The 23,965-nt window shown below is 42.4% G+C and overlaps 1 protein-coding gene across 9 annotated transcripts in view; it reads right to left on the reverse strand.

Moving 5' to 3' along the window:
- camta1a (calmodulin binding transcription activator 1a) overlaps positions 1-23,965 on the reverse strand; it is a 1,145,933-nt gene that overhangs the window by 88,727 nt on the left and 1,033,241 nt on the right. For all 9 annotated transcript variants that reach the window (XM_048561404.2, XM_048561406.2, XM_048561403.2 and 6 more), the window contains 2 exons: positions 18,747-18,873; positions 16,191-16,325 (listed from right to left, as the gene is read on the reverse strand). In XM_048561404.2, coding sequence (XP_048417361.1) covers positions 16,191-16,325; positions 18,747-18,873 — 262 coding nt within the window. The remainder of the gene's footprint in view (positions 1-16,190; positions 16,326-18,746; positions 18,874-23,965) is intronic.

The following is a 23,965-nucleotide window of genomic DNA, read 5'->3' on the forward strand; positions in this document are numbered from 1 at the left end:
TTGTGGGGGGGGAAAAACAGCTCAGCTGCTCTGACCGGAGGCTCTCTAATGAGACAACTATCACAAACAATTAGTTGCATGTTCAGGAGTTAAATTGTGAAGCATCAACCAGATCTGCAAAGGGTGAATGATTCAGTTCGCAGGACCACCTTCCAACAAAACCAGAAATGATAGGTTTGTCGAAGAAATCACAGCATGATTAAGAGTAGGCCATTCCAGCATAAGTGCTTTGTAAAGTGACTCATTTTACCTGCCTTAGCTCCACATCTGTTGAAATACAAACTCAAATCTGAACCTTATTCTTGAAACATTTGACTTACCTTGAACCACTTAATTGTTTTTCGTTTGTGCGATGTCAGCATTGCTGACAGAACCTGCAGTTATTGCCCAGGACTAACTGCCCTTGAGAAAATGATGGTGAGTTGCCTTCTTGAATTACTCAAGTCTTTTTGGGTGTAGGAACACATACAAGTGGTGTTAGGGAGTTCTAGGATTATGACCCAGTGACCATGAAGGAACAGTAATATAATTCCAAATCAGGATGTGTGGGGTTCAGAGGGGAACTTGCAGATCGATGACAGTGTTCCCATGCATCTGCTGCCTTGCCCTTCTAGATGGTAGAGATTGCAGGTTTAGAAAATGCTGTCGAATGAGTCTTTGAGTTGGTGCAGTGCATCTGAAAATGGTACATGCTGCTGCTACTGCATTGTCCATGGTGAAAGGAGTGAATGTTGAAGGTGGTAGATGTGGTGCCAATCAAGTGAGCTGCTTTGTCCTGGATGATAGTGGTGTTGCTCCACCCATCCAGGCAAGTGAAGACTGTTCTGTCACAGTCCTGACTTTTGCCGTGTAGATAGTGGACAGCCATTGGGTAAGATAGAGGTGAGTTACATGCCACAAAAGTCTATCTTTTGACCTGCTCATGCAACCACAGTGTTTATATGGCTTCTCCAGTCCAGATTATGGTCATTGGTAACCCTCAGGATACTGATTTGAAATCTCTCCCCAAAAAGGATGTGTTATTTCTTTTTAAGTTCTCTATCTGAAAGCAGAACCTCAGAAATTATTTAACAAACTATGGTAAAGTCTTCTGATTTTTTTTATTACCAGTGAGGGGATATATTCTGAATCAACTTCATTAGGAAGGGGGATCAAATGCATGCTGTTGTCAAGATCTTTATCTGCATGCTAACTGTCTTAAACAACTGAGCTAACCAAACCTCCAGACTTCAATTATCCTTATGTAAAAATGGTAACTTACTTCATTCCTGAATGGTTTAAATTAAAACTTCAATCTTGTGCCTCTTTGTTTTTGACTTACTCAAAAAGGGATTTCTTTTACAATATTTATCCCATCAAATCCTTTATTTGTATTAAATAATTCAAATACAAAACTCCTCAGTTTGCTACACCTATGAGAATGCCAGTCAGATTTATGCAATCTGTTCTTAGAATTGTTTTAAGGCCTGGAAGATCTTAATGAATTTGTGCTGATGAGTATTCCGCCTTGGGAGCGATACGATGTTAAAGGTTGTCCACAACGGATAAAGATTCAAGCTTCAGCTGAAGCTTAACTTCTAAATTTTTGTTTTTTTTAGTCCATTGAGATAAAGATCAACACATACAACTTTCAAGTATACCATGGATGATGAAAAGATTCGTTTAAGTATGGGGCAGGATCACCAGGGATGTGTCTGAGCAGTAGGAGACCTAAAAGTAAGTGAAGCATGAGCTGCCCGGGTGTTCTGAGTCGGGTGCAGCCTTTGCATTGTGCAATTATCCTCGTCCCTCAACAGATGTGGCAATGATCAAGACTAAAAGTTAATAGTGATCTTTGATCTCCTTGCTTATTATTTTCATATCACATATACAAGTAGCACTTTCACAACTGTGGACTTGACAACAGATTAAGTTGGTGGCATTCAGTATTATTGGTAAATTGTTTTGATCCCTCCAAGTTGCGCAGGCACGCAACAACCTGAAAGTTCTCTCTCAACCCTCCAGTGTCCCAAACTGAACCTTTTCCCAGCAAACACCTTGCAAGGTCACCAATACTGTAGCTGTAAGTGCTGTGAAATCTGGTGCTGGCCATACACCTTGCAGAAAGTCTCAGCTTTAAGCCTTGGTCTTCACTTGGGCAAACTTGCATTAGAATTATGGAATTTACAGAACTAAACCAGTTCAACCAAACTGGTGCATACAAGCTTCTGTCTTCATATCAGCCGTGTCCTGTGCTCCTTTGACAAGGGTACATGATCTCAGAATAAACTGCTGGACAGTTACAATAGTAGCAAGGAGAAATTTCTTCAGGCAAAGGGATGAAGGATCCTTGGAATTCTCTAATCTACAGAACCATAGACTCTGTTTCGGAGCATATTCAAGACTGAAATTGATAGAAATTTTAGACACAAAGGGGATTAGGAGAAATTGACATAGCGTGGGAACGTAGACCTGAGGTAGTGGGTCAGTCTGATCGTATTTGAATAGCAGAGCTGATTAAGAATCAAAAGGCATCCTCCAGCTCTGTTCATTTTATGTAACTTGTCCAACCCGATCAGCATAGCCTTCAGTTTCTTTCTGCCTCATGTGCTTATCTAACTTCCCCTCAAATCCATCTATAGAATTTGTCTCAGCTGCATGATATGCTAACTAGTTCTGCACTCTCATCATTCACTGAGGTTAAGAAACGTTTGAGTTGCTACAATTAACTTCAGTTCTCCAGGTGAGGAACTTCATCAAGGATCCTGGTATCCAATTTGTGTCTGCATTTTCCTGCTGGAATATTGCTGTGGGCTACATTTAGTTGGGATAATGGTGGGCTGCTGTTACCGTTACCCATTCAGGAATAAAGTGAGTCTGAATCCCAGTGAGAATCGAATCCATACCTTCAGGAGAGAAGGGAGTCTGACCCCGCCCCCCCCGCGCCCCCCCCCCCCCCCCCCCGCGCCCCCCCCCCCCCCCCCCCGCCCCATGAGAGTCAGCACCTTCAGGAGTTAGTAGCCATGATGTGGAAGTCCTGGGGTTGTGGACGTCACAACCCCTGACTTCAGGTGAAGGAGCAGCGCTCCGAAAGCTTGTGACTTCAAATAAACCTGTTGGACTTGTGTCTCTCCTGACCTTCAGGAGAGAAGGGGGTGCTGTACCCCAGGGAGAGTCAGCACCTTCAGGAGAGTAGAGGTATTAAAGGAAAAGTAAATGAGAAAAGGGTAGGAAACTACCTAGAACAATGCCTTTTAAAAAGTGTCTAAACTAAACAAAGGGGAGCCTGATTTGCATTTCGATTGTAATGCGAAAATCAATGGTCATTTAACAGCAAAAGGGTGTGTCTGCTCTGAGAATCCAAATGCTTCTATTTTGAAATGAAAGATGACACAATGAAGCCTAGTGCTACAGCTGGAACTGAACAGAACCCAGGCATAAAGGCAACTGGTCTGTGAGCTGCATCCTCCTTTGTTCTGGATGGCAGTTGATGCGGCAGGGAAATTTATGGTGGGGGTGGGGGGGATGATGGAACTCTTACTTGGGAGCTCACAGAGGCATGTACAAGAAATACTATATCCACATCACTGGATTAACTTGAGGCACAGGATGATTTATTGTATTAAATTGTCAATAGTATATTATTCCCATTTGTTGGAACAGTTGCAGATTGCTGGTCTGGGTCTTTGCTTTCTTGGAGGAGAGAAACGTTGTACAGAGAAGAGGCAGAGAGATGGAACAGAGAAAAGGTTTTAAAAAACGACAGAGAAAGATGAAGACACAAGTAGAGAAAGAGCTGAAAAAACTGAGATACACAAAAAATGAAGAGGGAATAATGAAGTGAAAGAGACAAAGGAAGAAAATAGAAGAAAGAAAAAGGAGGGCTTAGAGAACAGAAAGTGGGAAAATACACGAACAAAAGGCAAAGGATAAAGGAGAGAGAAGATCTCAGTTCAGGGTTCAAGTGATTTGGATGGAGTTCAACCCGGATAAATGTGAAGGGTCGAGGCCCGAAACGTCAGCTTTTGTGCTCCTGAGATGCTGCTTGGCCTGCTGTGTTCATCCAGCCTCACATTTTATTATCTTAAATGTGAAGTGATGCATTTTGGAAGGTCGAACTTAAATGCTGAATATAGGATTGAAGGCAGGATTCTCGGCAGTGTGGAGGAACAGCGGGATCTTAGTGTCCAAGCGCATAGCTCCCTCAAAGTTGCCACCCAAGTGGATAAGGTTAAGAAAGCATATGGTGTTTTGGCTTTCATTAACAGGGGGATCAAGTTTAAGAGCCGCGAGGTTATGTTGCAGCTCTACAAAACCCTGGTGAGACCACATTTGGAATATTGTGTCCAGTTCTGGTCGCCCTATTATAGGAAAGATGTGGCGGCTTTGAAGAGGGTGCAAAGGAGGTTTACCAGAATGCTGCCTGGACTGGAGGGCTTGTCTTACGAGGAGAAGTTGCCTGAGCTCGGACTTTTCTCTCTGGAGAGGAGGAGGAACAGAGGTGACCTGATCGAGGTGTACAAGGTAATGAGAGGCATGGATAGAGTCGATAGCCAGAGACTTTTCCCCAGGGCAGGATTGACTGCCATGAGGGGTCATAGTTTTAAGGTGTTAGGAGGAAGGTATAGAGGAGACATCAGAAGGAGGTTCTTCACCCAGAGAGTTGTGAGCGCATGGAATAGTTTACCAGTGGTAGTTTAGGAAGCGGAGTCATCAGTGACATTTAAGCGACTGCTGGACATGCACATGGACAGCAGTGAATTGACGGGAATGTAGGTTAGGTTATTTTATTTTTGGATTAGGATTATTCCATGGCACAACATCATGGGCTGAAGGGACTGTACTGTGTTGTACTTTTCTATGTTCTATGATTTACTACAAGGTTTAAAACAGTCTGGTTGAACGTCAAGCTGTGGCTAGCAAGAGGGATTGAGTTACAAGTTAGAAAACAGCTTATTTTGGAGATTTTGCAATACCTAATATTTCATTGCTTGTCCGAAAAGAGGAAATGAAGGCAAAGAGGGAATTCCAAAATGTTTCGCAGCAGAAAATTCAGCCACCAATGGTGAAACGATTAAAATCTAAGATGCTCACGAGGCAAGAATTGGAGGGGTGCCATATTTAGTGGGTGGATGAAAAGGTATAAAGAGGAGCGATGTCACGGAAGGATTTGAAAACAAGGATGAAAATTTAACTATCAAAACATTGTTTAAACAGGTACCAATGTGAGTCACTGAGCATAGTAAGAAGTGAACAGTATTTGGTGCAACTTGGGACATGGGCTACATAGAGATAGTAGGAAATGCCAATGCTGCAGAATCTGTGATAACACGGTGTGAAGCTGGATGAACACAGCAGGCCAAGCAGCATCAGAGGAGCAGGAAAGCTTGACATTTCGGGTCGTGACCCTTCTTCAGAAAACAATCATGGGCTACATAGTCTAGAATGCTTTAAGAGGGGTAGAATGTGGAAAGCTGGGAGTTGAAGCTGGGGTAATTTTAAAATTGAAATTGCTATGCATTTGATGGTCAAGGGTATTAAAGTTAAAGAACCAAGGGACTTGAGAATCAGATCAGCAACTATCTAAGTGAATGATGTAGGACAGATTTGAGGAGCTAAATGGACTGCTTCTTTTCCTATGTTCTGTATTCTAAGAATTACACGAGATACATTTTTAATTATAGAGAAGTTTAGTGTTAATGTTTAAAATGATGAAAGGTCACTGACGTGAAATACAATCAAGTTTCTCTCTCCACGGACGTTTCCTTACCATTTTGCTTTTGTTTATGATCTTGACCATTTTAGAATTCTGAGATTATCTTGGTTTCAACTAATGATACAGTTCCAGACATGAATAGTGTGGATTATTCCCAGAATCTGTCAGCGTGATTAGTAAGGAAACAAAGTCTGACATCTTGAAGAGTTAATCAGCCAAACTCCATGTATCATGGATCATTATAAACAGGATATGTCAGTGTCACTGGAAGAAATATGGATTACCTTCTGCCTCAAATGCCTGAATATTCTTGAGGAGAAATGATTGGACAAGTGCTGGCTGGAAGATATCAAATCTGATTTGCTTCAGGCCCATTAGCTTAATGTCTGTTGTTGGGTGGGGGGGGGGGAATGCTTATCTATTATTAAGGATGTCACAGCAATTAGAAAATCTCAAAGCAATCAGGTACATTCAACAGAGTTTTGTGAAAGGGAATTAAGTGTTTCAGAGATTACTTAGAGCTCTTTAAGAAAGTAATATGCAATGTGAATAAAGGGGAACCTGTTAATTTGGTGTACTTGCATTTCCAAGAGCATTTCAGAAGTTGCCACATCAAAGTTTACTTGCTAAAATATGAACCTATGTTTTTAGGGGTTACATATTAACATGGCTAGTGTACTGGTTAGCCAACAGGAAACCGAGGGTGGGCATCAATGGGTTATTTCCATGCTGGCAAGATGTAACCAGTGGGGTCAATGTTAGGGTGTCAACTATTCCCAGTCTGTCAATGACTTAGATGAAGAGACAATATACATGGTTATGAGATTTTTTTTGGTGACACAAGAATAGGTAGGAGAGTCATTTGTGAAGAGGACCTAAGGAATGAACAAAAACACAGATTAAGTGAGCAGGCAAAAAATTGGCAGCTGGAGTATAATGTGGGAAAATGTGTATTTTTCAATTGTGGCAGTAAGATAGAAAAGCAGCACATTATTCAAATAGAAAGAAGCTGTAGAACTCTGAGGTACATGTGCTGGTACATGAATCACAAGTGTAGTATGCAGGTTATGCAAGTGATTAACATGTCAGTTAGAGCATTGCTATTTATTGTAAGTGGAATGGAATATAAACTTTGCTACAGTTGTGCAGGGCAATGGTGAATTATTTTTGCATGTTCACTTAACCTAACTGTGTTCCTTTGCTCACTCTTTAGGTGCTTTTCACAATCTACTCTCCTACCTATTCTTGTGTCACTAAAAAATCTCATAACTGTGCATGATTGTCTCTTCAACTAAGTCATTGATGTAGACTGTAAATGCATTCTTTATTTAAAAAATGCGCACAATTGCACTGGAAACAATTCAGACAATGTTCACCTAATTAATTCTTAAAAGTGGGTTATCCTAAGAAAGACAGGGCCACTTGGGGCTGTATTCATTGGAGTTTGAAAGACTGAGGAGGTGTTTGTTTGTTTCTAACATATTAGATCCTAAGGGGATCTGACAGTTTGGATGCTGGAAGGATGTTATGCCTAATGGAAGAATCTTGAACTGAAGTTCAGAGTTTCAAAATAGGGGGGCTCCCATCTAACATGGAGATAAGGAGGACTCTCTGAACTCAGGTTATGTAACTGTGAAATTCTCATACAAAGCAGCGGAGGTGGTGTCATGGAATATTTTTAACGTCAGTGGGAGATTGACTCCCTTGTTAGTCAAGAATCTATGGTATCAACAGTGGGCAAGAATGAGATCAGCCATGATCCGGCCAAATAGCAGAGCAGGCCTTTTTCTTCGAAGAATTCACAAAATAGTTATTGTTCAACAGAAGGTCTTTTGGATAGTGTTGTTTATGCTGTCTGGGTAAGCAATTCACCTAGGTCCATTCTCCTGCCTTTATTCCCAAAACCCTGCACATCAAATTCCCCTTTGGATGCTTCAATTGCACCTGACTGCACTATGGTCCCAGCCAATGCATTCTATAACTAACCACTTACTGTGCGAATCTTTTTCCTCATGTCACTTTTTTTGCTTCTTTCTCTAATTACTTTAAATCTGTGTCCTCACATTCTCAACCTTTTGAGTAGGAACAGTCTCTCTCTTACATGCACTGTGCAAGTTCTTTGTGACTTTAAACATCTCTATCAGCTCTCCCCTCAGCCTTCTCTTTTTCAAAGAAAACAGTCCATTCTTCTCCAACCTATTTTTGATAACTTAAGTTTCTCATTTCCTTGTGCTTTCTCTAATGCCTTCACATCTTTCCTAAAGTGAGGAGCCCAGAACTGGGCACAATAATCCAAATTAAACCGCAGTATCATTTTCAAATTCATCTTAAATTTCTTGCTCTTGTACTGTATGCCTGTTAGTAACGCTTGGGACACTATAGGCTTTCTTTTCACCACTCTTTCAACTTGTCCTGCAACCTTCAATGACTTATGCACATATACACCCACATCCCTTTGCTCCTGAAACCCCTTTAGAATTGTGCCCTCTCAACATTCTTTCCATCAAATTTAATTATCCCACCTTTCTCCTCTTTGAACTTCAACAATCACCTGTCCGTCCATTCCACCAACCTATCCATATTCATTTGAAGTTCTGCACTATCCTCCTCACTGTTCAGTCTTTCGTGGACGGTTAGGTTAGGACGACGTGCTTGAGTGACGGAGCTTGGAAGTAGGTCTGTCTGCCTGTCTGGTCCACACTGACCCTCGGAACATCCCATCCAAACCCATCTTACTATAACCCACTTAATCCACATATCTCGGAACACTATGGGCAATTTAGCATGGCCAATCCACCTACCCTGCCTATCTTTGGACTGTGGGAGAAAACCAGGACACCTGGAGGAAACTCCACACAGTCACCCAAAGGTGGAACGGAACCCAGGTTCCTGGTGCTATAAGGCAGCAGTACTAACCGCTGAGCCACTGTGCCATACAGAGGAGCATGATTTTCAATACTTCTTCAGAAGGCTCAAAGGTCACACTTCCCACTTCCTTTCTTCCTGCCCTGAAGATACTACTTTTGCTGGCTAACCTGTGCTCTCCTCTGAAACAAATTCTGCCATCTCCACAGAATTAACCATACTTCATGTGTAATACAAACAAGACAAGTACTTGTCACATAGTTAAATCCAATCTTGCACACATCTGTGTGGGACACACAATAAAATTAGTAATATCAGATTGGCTGCCCACTGGAAACAGCAACTTCCCTTTACATAGTGCCTTTCACAACTTCAAGAGATCGCCAAGATCAACACAGCATTTTAAGCATTCACACTGTTGTAATGTAGGAAACACAGCAGCTAATATTTGCATAAGAGCAGTAACATATCAAAGCAGCCACTTTTGCAACATGAGTAACATGGCAGCCTGTTTAAACACAGTAAAAACTTAAAACTAGCAAATAACCTGGCTTTGATATTCACTGGTGAATATTTTCCAGGACACCAGGAACAACATCTGAAAGACAGTAACTCTTAACAGCACTGCACTCTGGAATGGGAGCCAAAAATTTTTGAACTCAGCAGCTGGAATAATATAAAGTAATGGATCATGACTTGGATCTCTTGATTACACCAAAACCAATATTGCCTATTTAAAATTATCACTGTCGAGTTTGAAAACTGCTTTCCAGCAGCAACCTCATTTCCACACATCACAGATTTATGCCTCTATTGCCTAGAGATTGTGACTAACCGTGCTAATCAACAAAACAAACCAAACAGAAAATCTTGATTACATCAGATTTAGTGTGGCCTCTGAATTGACTGCCACCTCAGCTGACATCAACCAATTTATGGATCTTCACTGCTGGGATGAAGTCAGTGGATCTCTTGAAATTATTCCCCATTTGAATAAAACAGGCCTTGCCTCAATCCACAGAAACTGCATTATAAGAAGATTGTGGGTTATCACAATAATGCCTATCAGAATACAGACTAGTCTGAGCGTTCTGGATAGTGAGTTATCACATTCCATCCTATCTTCAACGAACATCCTCAAACCCAATCTAAGTAGTTTGGAAGTGCCTATGAATGGTGGTGCAATTCAGACACCCAGTTGACTATATCAATGCAACTGTACCGACCTCCACATTTTCACTTGTAATCATACTCCAAATATATTTAGATTCTCTTGAAGCTTTAACAAGTCTTGAAAAGTGAATGCTGTCATGCTTTCGCATGTCTAGGGATCAATGCAAGGTGAAAGTTATTTTCTCTGCTGTTTAATGACAACAGTTAAATTTTCAAAGTCAAAGTCAAATTCTTGAACTTTCTCCTCTTGATTTAGAATTGGTACACCATCCACCACCTTAAGCAATCACTTCCACCACAACAGGCACATAATAGCACCAGTGTGTTCATTCTAGAAGATCTGTTGTAGCAATTCACCAAGGCTTCTTCAACAGCACCTTCCAAACCTGTGAACTCCACAATCTTGGAAAACAAGGGCAGCAAGGTATGGGAAAACGATTACCTACAAATTCCTCTCCAAGTCACATATCGTTTTGATGCGGAATTCATTGTTGTTCCTTTGTCTTCACTTGATCAAAATCCTGGAACTCTCTTACCTAACAGGATTCAGGGGTCACCTTTACCACATGAGCGAGAAAAGTTCACCAAAGTGCTAATTGTGGCTACTGAGTCAGAACCACGAGTATTCAAGACTGACACCAGATACTATGGGCGAGATTTTGTGGAGGCTGAACCTCTAAATATAGTTGAGATCTTAATGTGGAAAACTCATCCCATTTTTTTGACAGATTCAAAAGAACCTAGTAGGGGAAGAGGAGCAGATTGTTACCCGCGCGTGGTGGAACTCAGGAGGGCCATTTGAACTCAGTGCTGAGTTCAAACAGACACTGCTCTGACTGTAGCAGGGGACTTATTTCAGTATGGGAGTAATGAATTGTTAAAAGAGTAGATGCAAATGCTTGTGGTCTATAGAATTATCAAGCTGAGAAGTTATTCGAATTCTCTGCCTTTAAAAATCTAAAAAGGAATGCTGTGTGTGAGATATGAAAAAAAAACTGTTCTAGTTCGAGCAATTACAACAGCTATTGGTTGACATTTCTCAAGGGCAATGACATCAATATCATTTGCTTGCTTTCCACAACTTATAATTATCTCACTGGGTGGGCTTTTTCCAGGGAGGAGTTGCAGTGGGGGATGTGAGGTAAGGTTCTGCGTCAGTTCAGGCGTTAAAGTATGTAAGGTTGTGTATACATTACCATTTACTTTTATAAGGGATTATGTACTTGAAGAGGTTTGAGTTTTAGATGGGCTTTGATTATTTGGATCTATTCTATTTTATTGAAATCTATAATATATATTTACACCTTTGTTTTATTTAATCTACAGCTTGCTCCTGAGTTCTGTCAATGGTGGATCCTGGCTAAGTAAGCTTGGGGCTATATAAGATCAAGGGGGAGGGTTTGTGGATATCTGGGAATGAGTTGGCATATGGTGGCATAGGTTTGGGCAGGGGATTGAAGTGTGAGGTAGATGGCTTAAATTCAAAGGAACAACTTTGGCAAGTCTCCAGAGATACAAGGCAGTGCTTTTACATAGCACGCCTCAGCACTCAGAAGCCTTTATGACTGCCTCCAATCTGAGTCCAGGGCAATGGGCCCAATCCATCTTGTATGTGTGCTCTGTCACCAAAAATCAGTCTAACATTTCTTTCAAGGTGGTGTCAAGAGTTTGGAAATTTCCTGATATGCACTCCTAATTTCAGAAGCAAAGATTTTAAAGAACTGGTGCCTATGTCGCTAATTCCTCAGTAATGTATGTCAAGCTAAATACATCAATCTTCTTGCCACTGAACTACACATATAAGACAATCCTATGTTCAATCTCTGGTCTGCTCTGTGGTAGAGTTCACTTATGATTGCAGTAGATGGCATTTCAATTAAGCTCAGGGCCCTGAGTGAAGAGAAAAGGAAAGTCAGCATTTGTGATGCTGGGGATGTCTGGAGGAGTTCTGATTGGATGATTCATCTTGGCTTCCTCCAGAGGTCCCCGGCATCACCGATGACAGGTTGCAGTCAATTTGATTCACTCCACATGGTATCAATAAATGGTTGGAGGTACTGGATGCTACAAAGGCTATGAGCGCTATCAACATTCTGGCAATACTATTGATGACTTGTGCTACCTTTGTTTCTCTGGGGACTTGTCACAATTATTACTTTGAGCCATCTACCTCATACTTCATTCCCCTACCTTTGCCTATGTCACCACATGACAACCCATTCCAACAGATGCCCAACTTGGCCTTGTTGTGCTCCTAGCTAAACTGTTCCAATACAGCTCAACACAGCATCTACCCGACCAAGTGGCAAATTGCACAGGTATGTCCTGTACACAAAAAATAGGACATTCCATTCCAGCCACTTATCACCACATCAGTCGACTTTCAATCATCAGTAAAGTGATGGAAGATATCATTAACATTGCTATCAAGCAGCACTTTTCTTAACCATAATTTGCTCATTGGCATGCAGTTTGGATTTTGCCAGAGTGCACTCAGCTCCTGACCTCGTTACAACCTTGGTCTGAACATGAATGGAAGAACTGAAGGGTAGAGGCAAGGTGAGAGTGACTGGCCTTGGAATCAAGGAGCCCTTGCAAAACTGCAGTCGATGGAAATCGGGGGTACAACTCTCCACTAGTCACAGGCGTACCAGTACTAAGGAAGATGGGTGTCGTGGTTGGAGGTCAGTCACCTCAGCAGGAGTTCCTCAGGATAGTGTGACAGCCCAAACATTTTCAGCTGCTTCATCAATGAGCTTCACTCCATCATAAGGTTGATCATTGATTGTACAATATTTGCTGCCATTCATGATTCCTCAGATATTGAAACAGCCCATGCTCAAATGCAGTGATGCTTGGACAATATCTAGGCTTTGCTGAGAAATGGCAAGCAACATTTTTGCCACACAAGAGCCAGGAAATGGCCATCTCCCATAAGAGAGAATATAATCATTGCCCCTTGGCATCCAATGATCTCACCATTAATGTTACGGAGATTGCCACTGAAGAGATGCTGAACTTGACTAGTAATATAAGTGCAGTGGCCACAGGACCAGTTCTGGGCCTAAGAATCTTGCGTTGAGTAGCTTACCTCTTGACTTCTCAAAGGCCTGTCAACCAATTAGAAAACAAATCACGCATGTGAATACTCCCCACTGGTCTGGAAAGGTGTGGCTTCACCAGCACTCAGGAAGCTTGACCACCATCCAGGGGAAAACTGCCTACTTGATTGGCACCATATCCACTGAGCGCACACTCCCTCCAACACCGACCCTCAATAGTAGCAGTGTGTATCGTCCACAAGATGCGCTGCACAAATTTGCCAAGGCTCCTCAGATAGCACATTCCAAATCCATTACTACTTCCATCTAAAAGAACAAGGGCAGCAGAAACAATGGACTCACCACCACAAGCAAGTTCCTCTCCAAGTTATTCACTGTTCTGACTTGGAAATAATTCAGCGTCCCTTCATTGCTACTGATTCAAACTCCAGAAACTTCCTTTCTAATGGTATTGTGGGTGTACTTCCACCAAATGAATTGCAAGAGTTAAAGAAGACAGCTCACCACACCTTCTCAAAGGAGCCCAGGGATGGGCAAAAAATGCTGCCAATGATGCCTACATCCCATAACTAAGTGAATAAAAAGAAAGGTAATGTCTCCCACATCTAATTACCTTCCAGTGACTATTGTTGGAAATGATATCAGGATTGACAACTCTGGTTGGCTATATTTCTGGTGGTTATAACATTGGAACTCTTCCTTCTGCCATTTCTAGCCTACACTCCTGTAGCTGGTTGATCAAGATGTCTTTCCTGGCAATGCTGAGCCCACATACTCACCAATAATTAACCGATATGTCAATTTTTATATGACTGCCTTCCCATTATCAGTTGGGAAACCATTGGATGATTCTGAGCATCAGTCAAACTGTCTTTTTGTTCCACCATCTCCAATATTTTTATAACAAATAAATGAAAGTGATTAAAGAAAATGGCAAAATAAACACAATTCTTGTACAATGTTTTGGCAGTTATTTCCCTATGGTGTTCTGGAAATGAATTGTGAATTTCTGGGAACTGCGGGGCAAAACGGATGGCTGTTAATTCTAGATAATAAAATGTGAGGCTGGATGAACACAGCAGGCCCAGCAGCATCTCAGGAGCACAAAAGCTGACGTTTCGGGCCTAGACCCTTCATCAGAGAGGAGGATGGGGAGAGGGAACTGGAATAAATAGGGAGAGAGGGGGAGGCCTATCTTCTATCTACCTATCTTCTTTTCTCTCCATCTTTGCTCTGCTTCCCCCGTCTCTCCCTATTTATTTCAGAATCCTCTCCCCATCCCCCTCTCTGATGAAGTGTCTAGGCCTGAAACGTCAGCTTTTGTGCTCCTGAGATGCTGCTGGGCCTGCTGTGTTCATCCAGCCTCACATTTTATTACCTTGGATTCTCCAGCATCTGCAGTTCCCATTATGGCTGTTAATTCTAAATGGCATGCATGCAGACCTTAGTGGGGTCAGGACTCATAGTGAAAAGGTGCTCTTATCACTTTCTTAGCTGAAGTGATTTCTCACACACAAGATGAAAATTCAGTCTTTTGTACCTGCACTGGTTGTTTGAAAAGGTTGAGGAATTTAATTTCACATCCAACTTTTCCCACTGAACCTAGAAATTAGTGCTCTTTAAGTTCACTCCCAATTTATCTTTAAAAGGCATTCCATAATGTGTTGCAATCCAGCACCACCTTCACAACCTGGATAACCTAGTGAGAGAGGAAATTTCTCTTCATTTCCCTTTTTTTTGGCACTCTTATAAATCGATGACGCTAGTTAACAACCTTGTCAGAGGAAATGGTTACTTCCCTTCATTCTTTCAAAATCTCTCAGATTTTAAATAATTCTCTTTGGCCTCCACCTACCCTTTTTCGCTTCAAATGCTAGCTTCTCCAATCTCTCTGTGTAAGAACTAAATGCCCTTATACCTGGCATCACCCTAACAAACCTCCTGGGATGCCTTCCCAGGGCTTTGAAATCCTTTCTAAAATGTGGAAGCAGCTCTACTTCTGGCATGCCTGGCTAATTTACTGTGGACAAAGATTCAACACTCATGCCTCTCATGCAATTGAGCAGCTTGGTAACACTCACTGCCTAGATTCATGCATGAGCATAGTCGATTTTGTGATTGTACAATAGATTCAAAATTATCAGGAGAGTAAGCCAGGAAATTGGGGTAATAAATCCCTGCTATGGAATTTATCAAGTCTCCACACTTTTATCTCACATGACAAGCCCAAGAGGAAAGTAGATTTGAACTATCACCAGCTAATCCACCTCTGTTTATGCCAGTGAAACACTTTACTATGATTCAAGTACATCAGAACTTACATATTCTGATCACAGAATGATTATGAACTACAGGAAGATAGAGCGGCTCTTCAGATGGTTACTGCTGGCAAAGGGCCCAGTAGAAAGCCTTTGGGATTATGCTGACATCAAGACATTTATTAGCCATGTGTTATAGTTTTTGTTCTTTACATGAGTGAACATTAAATGTTTTGGAGTAGGAGTAGAAAATACATGTATTTCAAAATGTATTAAACTGCTCCAAATGGAGAGGATTGCAGGGGGTTACTCTGTTTCAGTGACAATCAGCAGTGACACTAGCAGCTCACCAGTGGCAGCACCAAGGTGTTAATTGGGAAGTCCACACTATTTTAGATATAGGTGCCCTTTCAGTGTTTTAGAAGCACAGGAGCAGAAGTAGCTCACTAATCCCATTGAGACTATTCCACCAGTCAACTAAATTGTGGTTGACCTTTATCTTAAGTCTATTTAGCCACTATAATTCTATAACCTTTGATATATTTTACCAAACAAAATTCCAACTTTTAATTGAGTGCCAATTTCAACAGCATTTTGTGGGAGATAATTTCATGTTTCTATAATCCTTTATGTGATGAAATGCTTCTTGACAACACTCCTGAATGATCGAGATCTAATTTTAAGGAAATGCCCCCTTATTCTGCATCCTTCCTTGAAATAACAGTTCCCATTTCACTGTACCAGATCTTACAACTTTTCGTCCTACATTCAAAAGAACAAAAACCAAATCTACGTTTCCTGTGCTCACGTTTAACTACTTCAGGTCCCCTATCATTCCAATCTGGTTGTAAAGCAATGAGCACCAAACAAGCACCTTCCAACAGCAGTACAGCTTTCCTGCATTGGAATATCATCCACCTGCAGCACTCTTCCACCTGCCAGGGACAAAGCAATAGTGTTCTCAGGTGCCTGCCACCCTTGTCCTTTTAATCGATGGAAATCCTGACTTCAAGGTACTGCCAAAGAAGCTTTGTTGAGTTTGCACATTTGGCACATTGCAGCCATACTTCAACTGACTCAAGCAACAGTGACTCTCAAAGCTGAACAATATTTTCAGATATGATTTCAGGTACTTACCATCCAATGACAACCAATCGTGCTGGGATGTGGGAAGAGTCGGCAAAGCCCTGGCTTTGTACTCAAAAACAACGGAATTGGAGATAATTTGACTGTTGAAGGCCACCTGCAGTGTCACGAGGCCAGTGTCATGGGCTAGATGGAAAGAATTGACACAGTTAACTGTTGAAGCTGCCACTTCTATTTTCCAAACCCGCTGACATTACTGGCTAACATTTTTGTAAAATCATGGATCACAATGCCAATGAATGCATTGTGGAAAGGACAAAAAAAGCCCAACCAAGGAATTGTACAATTTCCCTATTTGCTGAGCTCCTGATCTTTATTGGGCCATTATGGGGAATTTCTGAATGGAGGTCAAAATTTCTTCACAGAAGAAAACAACAAAACCCAAGTGTAAGCTGTGGACCAAATGGTTCGACCACCTCTGAGCCAGGCAGTCCTAGTTCAAGTTCCAATTCAAAAACTTGAACTTAAAAGGTTACTTGAGTGCAGCAGTGAAGAGGGTGTCTCTGGTTTCTTGGCCGTTACTTATCCCTGAAGTAAAACAGATAAGCTGACCTGTATAATGAAATGTGAGGCTGGATGAACACAGCAGGCCCAGCAGCATCTCAGGAGCACAAAAGCTGATGTTTCGGTCCTAGACCCTTCATCAGAGAGGGGGATAGGGAGAGGGTTCTGGAATAAATAGGGAGAGAGGGGGAGGCGGACCGAAGATGGAGAGTAAAGAAGATAGGTGGAGAGGAGAGTATAGGTGGGGAGGTAGGGAGGGGATAGGTCAGTCCAGGGAAGACGGACATCCTCTGACACTTCCGCCATCTACAATCCGACCCCACCACACAAGACATTTTTCCATCCCCACCTCTGTCTGCTTTCCGGAGAGACCACTCTCTCCGTGACTCCCTTGTTTGCTCCACACTGCCCTCCAACCCCACCACTCCCAGCACCTTCCCCTGCAACCGCAGGAAATGCTACACTTGCCCCCACACCTCCTCCCTCACCCCTATCCCAGGCCCCAAGATGACTTTCCACATTAAGCAGAGGTTCACCTGCACATCTGCCAATGTGGTATACTGCATCCACTGTACCCGGTGTGGCTTCCTCTACATTGGGGAAACCAAGCCGAGGCTTGGGGACCGCTTTGCAGAACACCTCTGCTCGGTTCGCAATAAACAACTGCACTTCCCAGTCGCAAACCATTTCCACTCCCCCTCCCATTCTTTAGATGACATGTCCATCATGGGCCTCCTGCAGTGCCACAATGATGCCACCCGAAGGTTGCAGGAACAGCAACTCATATTCCGCTTGGGAACCCTGCATCCCAATGGTATCAATGTGGACTTCACCAGCTTCAAAATCTACCCTTCCCCCACCGCATCCCAAAACCAGCCCAGTTCGTCCCCTCCGCCCACTGCACCACACAACCAGCCCAGCTCTTCCCCTTCACCCACTGCATCCCAAAACCAGTCCAACCTGTCTCTGCCTCCCTAACCTGTTCTTCCTCTCACCCATCCCTTCCTCCCACCCCAGCCGCAGCTCCATCTCCTACCTACTAACCTCATCCCACCTCCTTGACCTGTCCATCTTCCCTGGGCTGAGCTATCCCCTCCCTACCTCCCCACCTATACTCTCCTCTCCACCTATCTTCTTTTCTCTCCATCTTCGGTCCGCCTCCCCCTCTCTCCCTATTTATTCCAGAACCCTCACCTCATCCCCCTCTCTGGTGAAGGGCCTAGGCCCGAAACGTCAGCATTTGTGCTCCTGAGATGCTGCTGGGCCTGCTGTGTTCATCCAGCCTCACATTTCATTATCTTGGATGCTCCAGCATCTGCAGTTCCCATTATCGCTGACCTGTATTGTTGTTTGTGGAAACTTGCTGTGTACAAACTGACTGCTGCAATTTGCACATCATAACAGTGACTACCCTCCAAAGGTACGCTGTAAAGTGCTTTGGGATGCCTGAGAATGTGAAAGGTGCTACAGAATACAAGTCGTTTTAAAAAATAACCTGGATTCTTTAACTGGAGGAAGAAGTGCGCAGGTCAGCCATCTAACCAGACTTGTGAGCAACATGATTAGCTACCTGGTTCTTAACCTACCAGGGCACGTCTAATACTGGAAAGCTTTGAAACCCGATCATGGGATAGTGGGAAAGGGAAAGGAAGAAGCAGAAAATGTGGCAATCCCATTTAGCACACCACTTGCGACAGGCACAAACAGATCTGAAACAAGGTGCCCGTGATAATGGGAGCTGCAGATGCTGGAGAATCCAAGATAACAAAGTGTGGAGCTTGATGAATACAGCAGGCCAAGCAGCAGCTCAGGAGCATAAAAGCTGACGTTTCGGGCTTAGACCCTCTGATGAAGGGTCTAGGCCTGAAACGTCAGCTTTTGTGCTCCTGAGATGCTGCTTGGCCTGCTGTGTTCATCCAGCTCCACACTTTGTTATCTTGAAACAAGTGCCCACCTGCTCAGGGGTCACTCATGGTGGGTGGCAATTGAGATTGTGAAGAGTCTTGAAAAGTATAACAAGCATAAACAAAAAATGTCTCTTACCTGGGCAATAACATCTAAGAACACCGGGCTGAATAAGAGATGCAGGCACTGAAATCTGGTCAAACAGGCAACTGTAATTACTGCTGGCTTCCTGCCATGGTCCCGTGATCAGCACCTTCACTCCTCCCTGCAACAGAAAAATGCGATCTCAGTAAGTGATTCATCTTTCAGCATTGATACAACAGCTCTCTTTTCCCAATCGGATCTGAAGCCCTTATTTTCTACCCTCCGCTTCACAGACTGCTGAATCTTATTGGCGGACCACTCTGGGAATGCAGGTGGCCCTCTGGTGCCCTGCCAATTTGGCACTGATGGAAGATTGTTTGACTACAGAAATCTCATGACCAAACTCAATTCCAATTGTGTGTGACTGCAGAAAGGCAAGTTGGAGCAGATTTTCCTATTTCTGTGCCAATTTGAAGTAAGGGTCTCAGGCTGGAGAGATTGAACACTTGTAAAACAGCCCAGTTGATGTTCAGTCTACAAAATTTAACTTTTATCTCTTTATAGGTCAAAAAGTTGACTTCCCATTTACCTCATGAAGGATCACACATGTGTGTGAATGGGTACATGTAAACAGATGTATATACATTTACAAATACACACACACACACACACACACACACACATACACATGTCTATGCACAGGCTCATTCACAAACATATGTAGCACATTTCCACAGGAGATACAAATCAGTGATTAAGCCAGTGCTCTCTGCTCCTCTGATTTTGGAGCATTTAAACAATTTATTAAACAATGCAGCACAGCCCAGTGGTCAATCCTGGATTCTTCCTGGTCCTTGTGCTAACTGCTGACCTTGAAGGGCATAACTAACTAAAATTACTGAACTTCTGAAATATTTTTTAACAAACACACAAAATGTGGGACTCAAAAGCATGAGGATAAACGAGTAGTTATTTCGGCTAGAATTTCTAAGTATATTGCAGCTCTCATGAGCTTGCAATTTATCTTTTCTTTGTCCAAATTCCTTCATTTTCTCACCCTCTTTATTGTGTCACAGCTTTCCTCTTTCTCTATGCTATCTGTATGCTCTTTTAATATATTCTCATTGTCTCAACATCATTGATTTCATATTATCTAGACATTTTCTATGGCACAGTGTTACGGTTATTCAGCTCATTAAGGCACTTGGTAACAATAATTTTTCTTCCCTTCATCTTTCCCTATTCTACTTTATTTCCAACCTTAACAGGAAGGCTCAACTATGGACTGGGTGAAAAAAATGATACTTTGTGGGCTTGCACCAGAAACATCACCACACAACTTGCAGGGTTCCCATAAGGTTCACGAATGTCCACTGGTGGAGATGTGCAACCTGCACCCAGTTTGGTTCACTTTTGACTCCAATGCCCCAAAATGTGGCAGGAATTCAATGCTCTCTGAGGAACGAATGATACCTATAAATTCTGTCTTACTGTATTACCTAAATCCCAATGATAAATAACATTAATAAATTGACAAAAGAATCCTCAGGGCATGAGGATAATTTTTCATAATTTGCTGAGATATGATCAGGAATGCACTGCCTGGAAGGATGGTTGAAGCAGATTTAACTGTAACTTTCAGAAAGAAATATTACTGAACAAACCAGTAAACAGGCAGCCAAGTTAGGAATTGAATTTGACATTGTGGATGAGTGGGTGCAAGGAGATGAGGAGAAGTTCATCTAGCTGCCTCAATTGGATATCTTTCCATTATACTGATTAGGTTGCCTCAACAAGAACTCGACACCAGCAAATTCTCGTTTTGGCGGGGGGACAACAGTTACTTTGTGAAGGAGCAAGTTATTGCAGATGCTGGAATCTTTATCAAAAGCAACAAATGCTGAAGATCACAGCGGGTCAGACAGCATCTATGGAGAGAAAGCAAGCTCACGTTTCAAGTCTAGATGATTTTTCATCAGAGCTCTCTCTCCATGGATGCTGTGTGACCTGCTGTGATCACCAGCATTTTCAGTTATTTTGTGAAGTTGCCAATCCTTTGGGAATTATCTTGAAGTTTGCAGAGATGAAAGATTCAGCTCCACAACATTTATAGGAAACTTGGGAGAATGTAGGGAAGGACACATATAAGGTTTTGGGTAAGGGATTCAGGAGATGGAACTGTGAAAGAACCTCTGCAAGAAGTGGAAGGTAATGAGGCGGGAATTTACTGTCTTTGGAAGTGATGGAAGCAGAGATGATAAAGGCGTTCAAAAAAGGAACTGCATGGCATGCGAAGGAAAAACCTTCTTATATAGAGATACAGCAGGGAAGTGGGGTTGATTGGAGTGTGCCACAGGGAGCTGGCATGGAATCAATCAGATAAATAGTCTCTTTCTGTGTTGCAATGACTACTTGTCATTAAAAATTGTGTTTTTTTAAATTTTCTTTCCATTTCTTGGTGATTAAAATGTTGGGGATGGGTTTTTAAAAAATTCTTTAATGGATCTTTAATCAGAACTAATGGGTAATTAAAAGCAGCTCATTTTCCAATCGGTTAATGGAAGGCAGGGTATATGAAAATGACCAGGTGAACAACTGCAGAAGTGTCACAAAATCAGAAATATGTCCAATCAGATTTGATAATTGCATTAGGTAAAATCATTTGGAGATGGGAGAATCTGGTGTTTGCTATAGGTAGGAATGTAAAAAGGCAGGAAAGTATATAACTCTCACATGTTTTATCAGTGAATAGCAACATAGTCATGACATAAACAGGTCTGACCCAGGGTAAAGTCAAAAAATAAGCTTTAAAACTAGCCTGAGCTCCCTCTAGTGGCATTAAGATGAAAGCATTGAGGTTCTGTCAAAACGTTATGATGTGGAGGTGCCACTGTCGAACTGGGGTGGACAAGGTCAGAAATCACACAACACCAGGTTATAGATCAACAGGTTTGGTTGAAATCACAAGCTTTCAGATCCTCAGGCCTTCTTCAGCTGTTAGTGAGAGAGGCAGTATCAGACACAGCATTCAAAAGTAAAAAATCAAAGGTTCACAACATTGATGAGGATGCTCTAAACCCTAAGATGCTGTTAACTCTTTAATCAGATGGAAGGTTTCAATTGATTAATATGTATATTTAAATCCCCAAATTCCTTTCAAGTCAGGTTCCTGAGAAAACTAAAGATTTGATCAGTGTAAAGATGAGGTAACATTTTAAGACAGACAATACATGTTAGGTGTAAGATCTTGTTTAGAATCTGTTTGTGTTTTAGTGGGAGTCAGACTGATTTATTTCCAAAGTAGGAATTTATAAAACCATATTGACTGTCTATAGATTGTGCGGTTTTTGAACAAAATAAAATGTATCTGCAAATACAAATTCATCTCATAGATTCACATGTGTGTGTGAGGAGAGAGAGAGAGAGAGAGTGTGTGTGTGTGTGTGTGTATGTGTATGTGTGAAGGGGGGAGCGAGAAGAGGGGAGAGAATGTGTATGTGTGAGGTGGGGAGGACATAGAGATAGACAGCGTGTGTGTGTGTGTGTGAGAGAGATGAGGGAGAGAGAATGTGCATGTGGGGGGGGGGGAGTGTGAGTGTTTGTGTGTGTGTGAGGGGGGAGAGGGAGTGTATGTGTATGCGTGTGGGTGGTGTGTGAGAGAGGGAGAGAAAGAGTGTGTGTGCATGCGTGTGGGAGAGCCTGTGTGCGTGGGAGAGAGAGTGTGTGTATGTATGCATGTGAGTGAGAGTGTACAATAAGGTGGGGTCACCTGTAGTGCGACATGAACCCAAGATCCCAGTTGAGGCTGTCCTCATGGGGACAGAACTTGACTATCAGCCTCTGTGTTGTTGTGTAACCCATAGGCCGTATTGGAGGGCGTTTACCTGAAGATCCAAAGCCAAATCTCCTTGACCGCTGAAGTGTTCCCCAACTGGGAGGGAGCATCCCTGCCTGGTGATTGTTGCACAGTGTCCATTCATCCGTTGTCATAGTGTCTGTATGGTTTTGCCAGTATACCACGCCTCAGGGCATCCTTGCCTGCAGCCTGTGAGATAGACAACGTTGGTCGAGTCACATGAGTATCTGCCATGCACGTGGTGGGAGGTGTTCCCATGTGTGATGGTAGTGTCCATGTCGAAGATCTGACATGTCTTGCAGAAGTTACCATGACAGGGTTGTATAGTGTGGTTGATGTTGTCCTGAAGACTGGGTAGATTGTGGTGAACAATGATTTGTTTAAGGTTTGGTGATTGCTTGAAGGTGAAAGTGGAGGTGTGGGGAAGATCTTGGCAAGGTGCTCATCGTCATTGATAATGTTTTGGAGACAGACACCCCCGATTCACACTCTCTCTCTCTCTCACACACACACACACAGACACACACACACACACACACACACACACGAATCTAAAGGGGTGAATTTATATTCACAGATACATTTTATTTTGTTCTGATAAAACCTTTAGTTCTCTCAGGACTGTGACTTGAAAGGAATTTGAGTGTGTGTACATATACATTTTAATCAATTAAAACCTTCTAACTGACTAAAGATTTAACAGCATCTTAGGTTTGTTTAGTACATCCTCATCAATGGTGTGAACGTTTGATCTTTTACTTATTAATTCTGTGTTTGATACTACCTCTCTCACTAACATCTGCAGAAGGAGAAAGGTTCTGAAAGCTTGTGTTTTCAAATAAACCTGTTGTCTACAATCTGATGTCGTGTGATTTCTAACAGTTTTTGAAACACTGGTTAGGTCTCAGCTAAGGAATTTGCTAAAATTTTCCAGTCTCTGTATTACAGAGATTGGGCATAAGGTGGGAGATGCACATCAGGACCATGCAAATGTCCTGATGTGCACAAATGCAGTGAATTTGCGTGGAAAGTTCTCTGCAAAAGTCTCCAATACTGACTTCAGTGCCAGACGCTAGAGCTGGATATGTGGAACTTACCTGCACATTTATCCTAGTTAGGCTGGTTAACATTTTTCCTGATGTAGCCAGTTATTATCTGCAGTACACTGCCTGAAATTGTGGTGCAAACAGTTTCAATAGTAATTTCCAGAAATTAATTGGATGAACACTTGAAAAGGGTAGAGGGGGCAACTAATTGGATTGCTCCTTCATAGAGCTGGCACAGTTATGATGGGTTGAATGGACTCATTTCTGTGCTGTCAGCTGCTAAGATTGGTGGCTGAAGCCAAACCAAGCAGGAAAGGTGCACCCTCTCATGCCTGATCTATATTGATTCAGTTGATCTCAGTCAGAGACAA

The sequence above is a fragment of the Stegostoma tigrinum genome, chromosome 28, assembly GCF_030684315.1.
Source record: "Stegostoma tigrinum isolate sSteTig4 chromosome 28, sSteTig4.hap1, whole genome shotgun sequence".
Taxonomy (NCBI): Eukaryota; Metazoa; Chordata; class Chondrichthyes; order Orectolobiformes; family Stegostomatidae; genus Stegostoma; species Stegostoma tigrinum.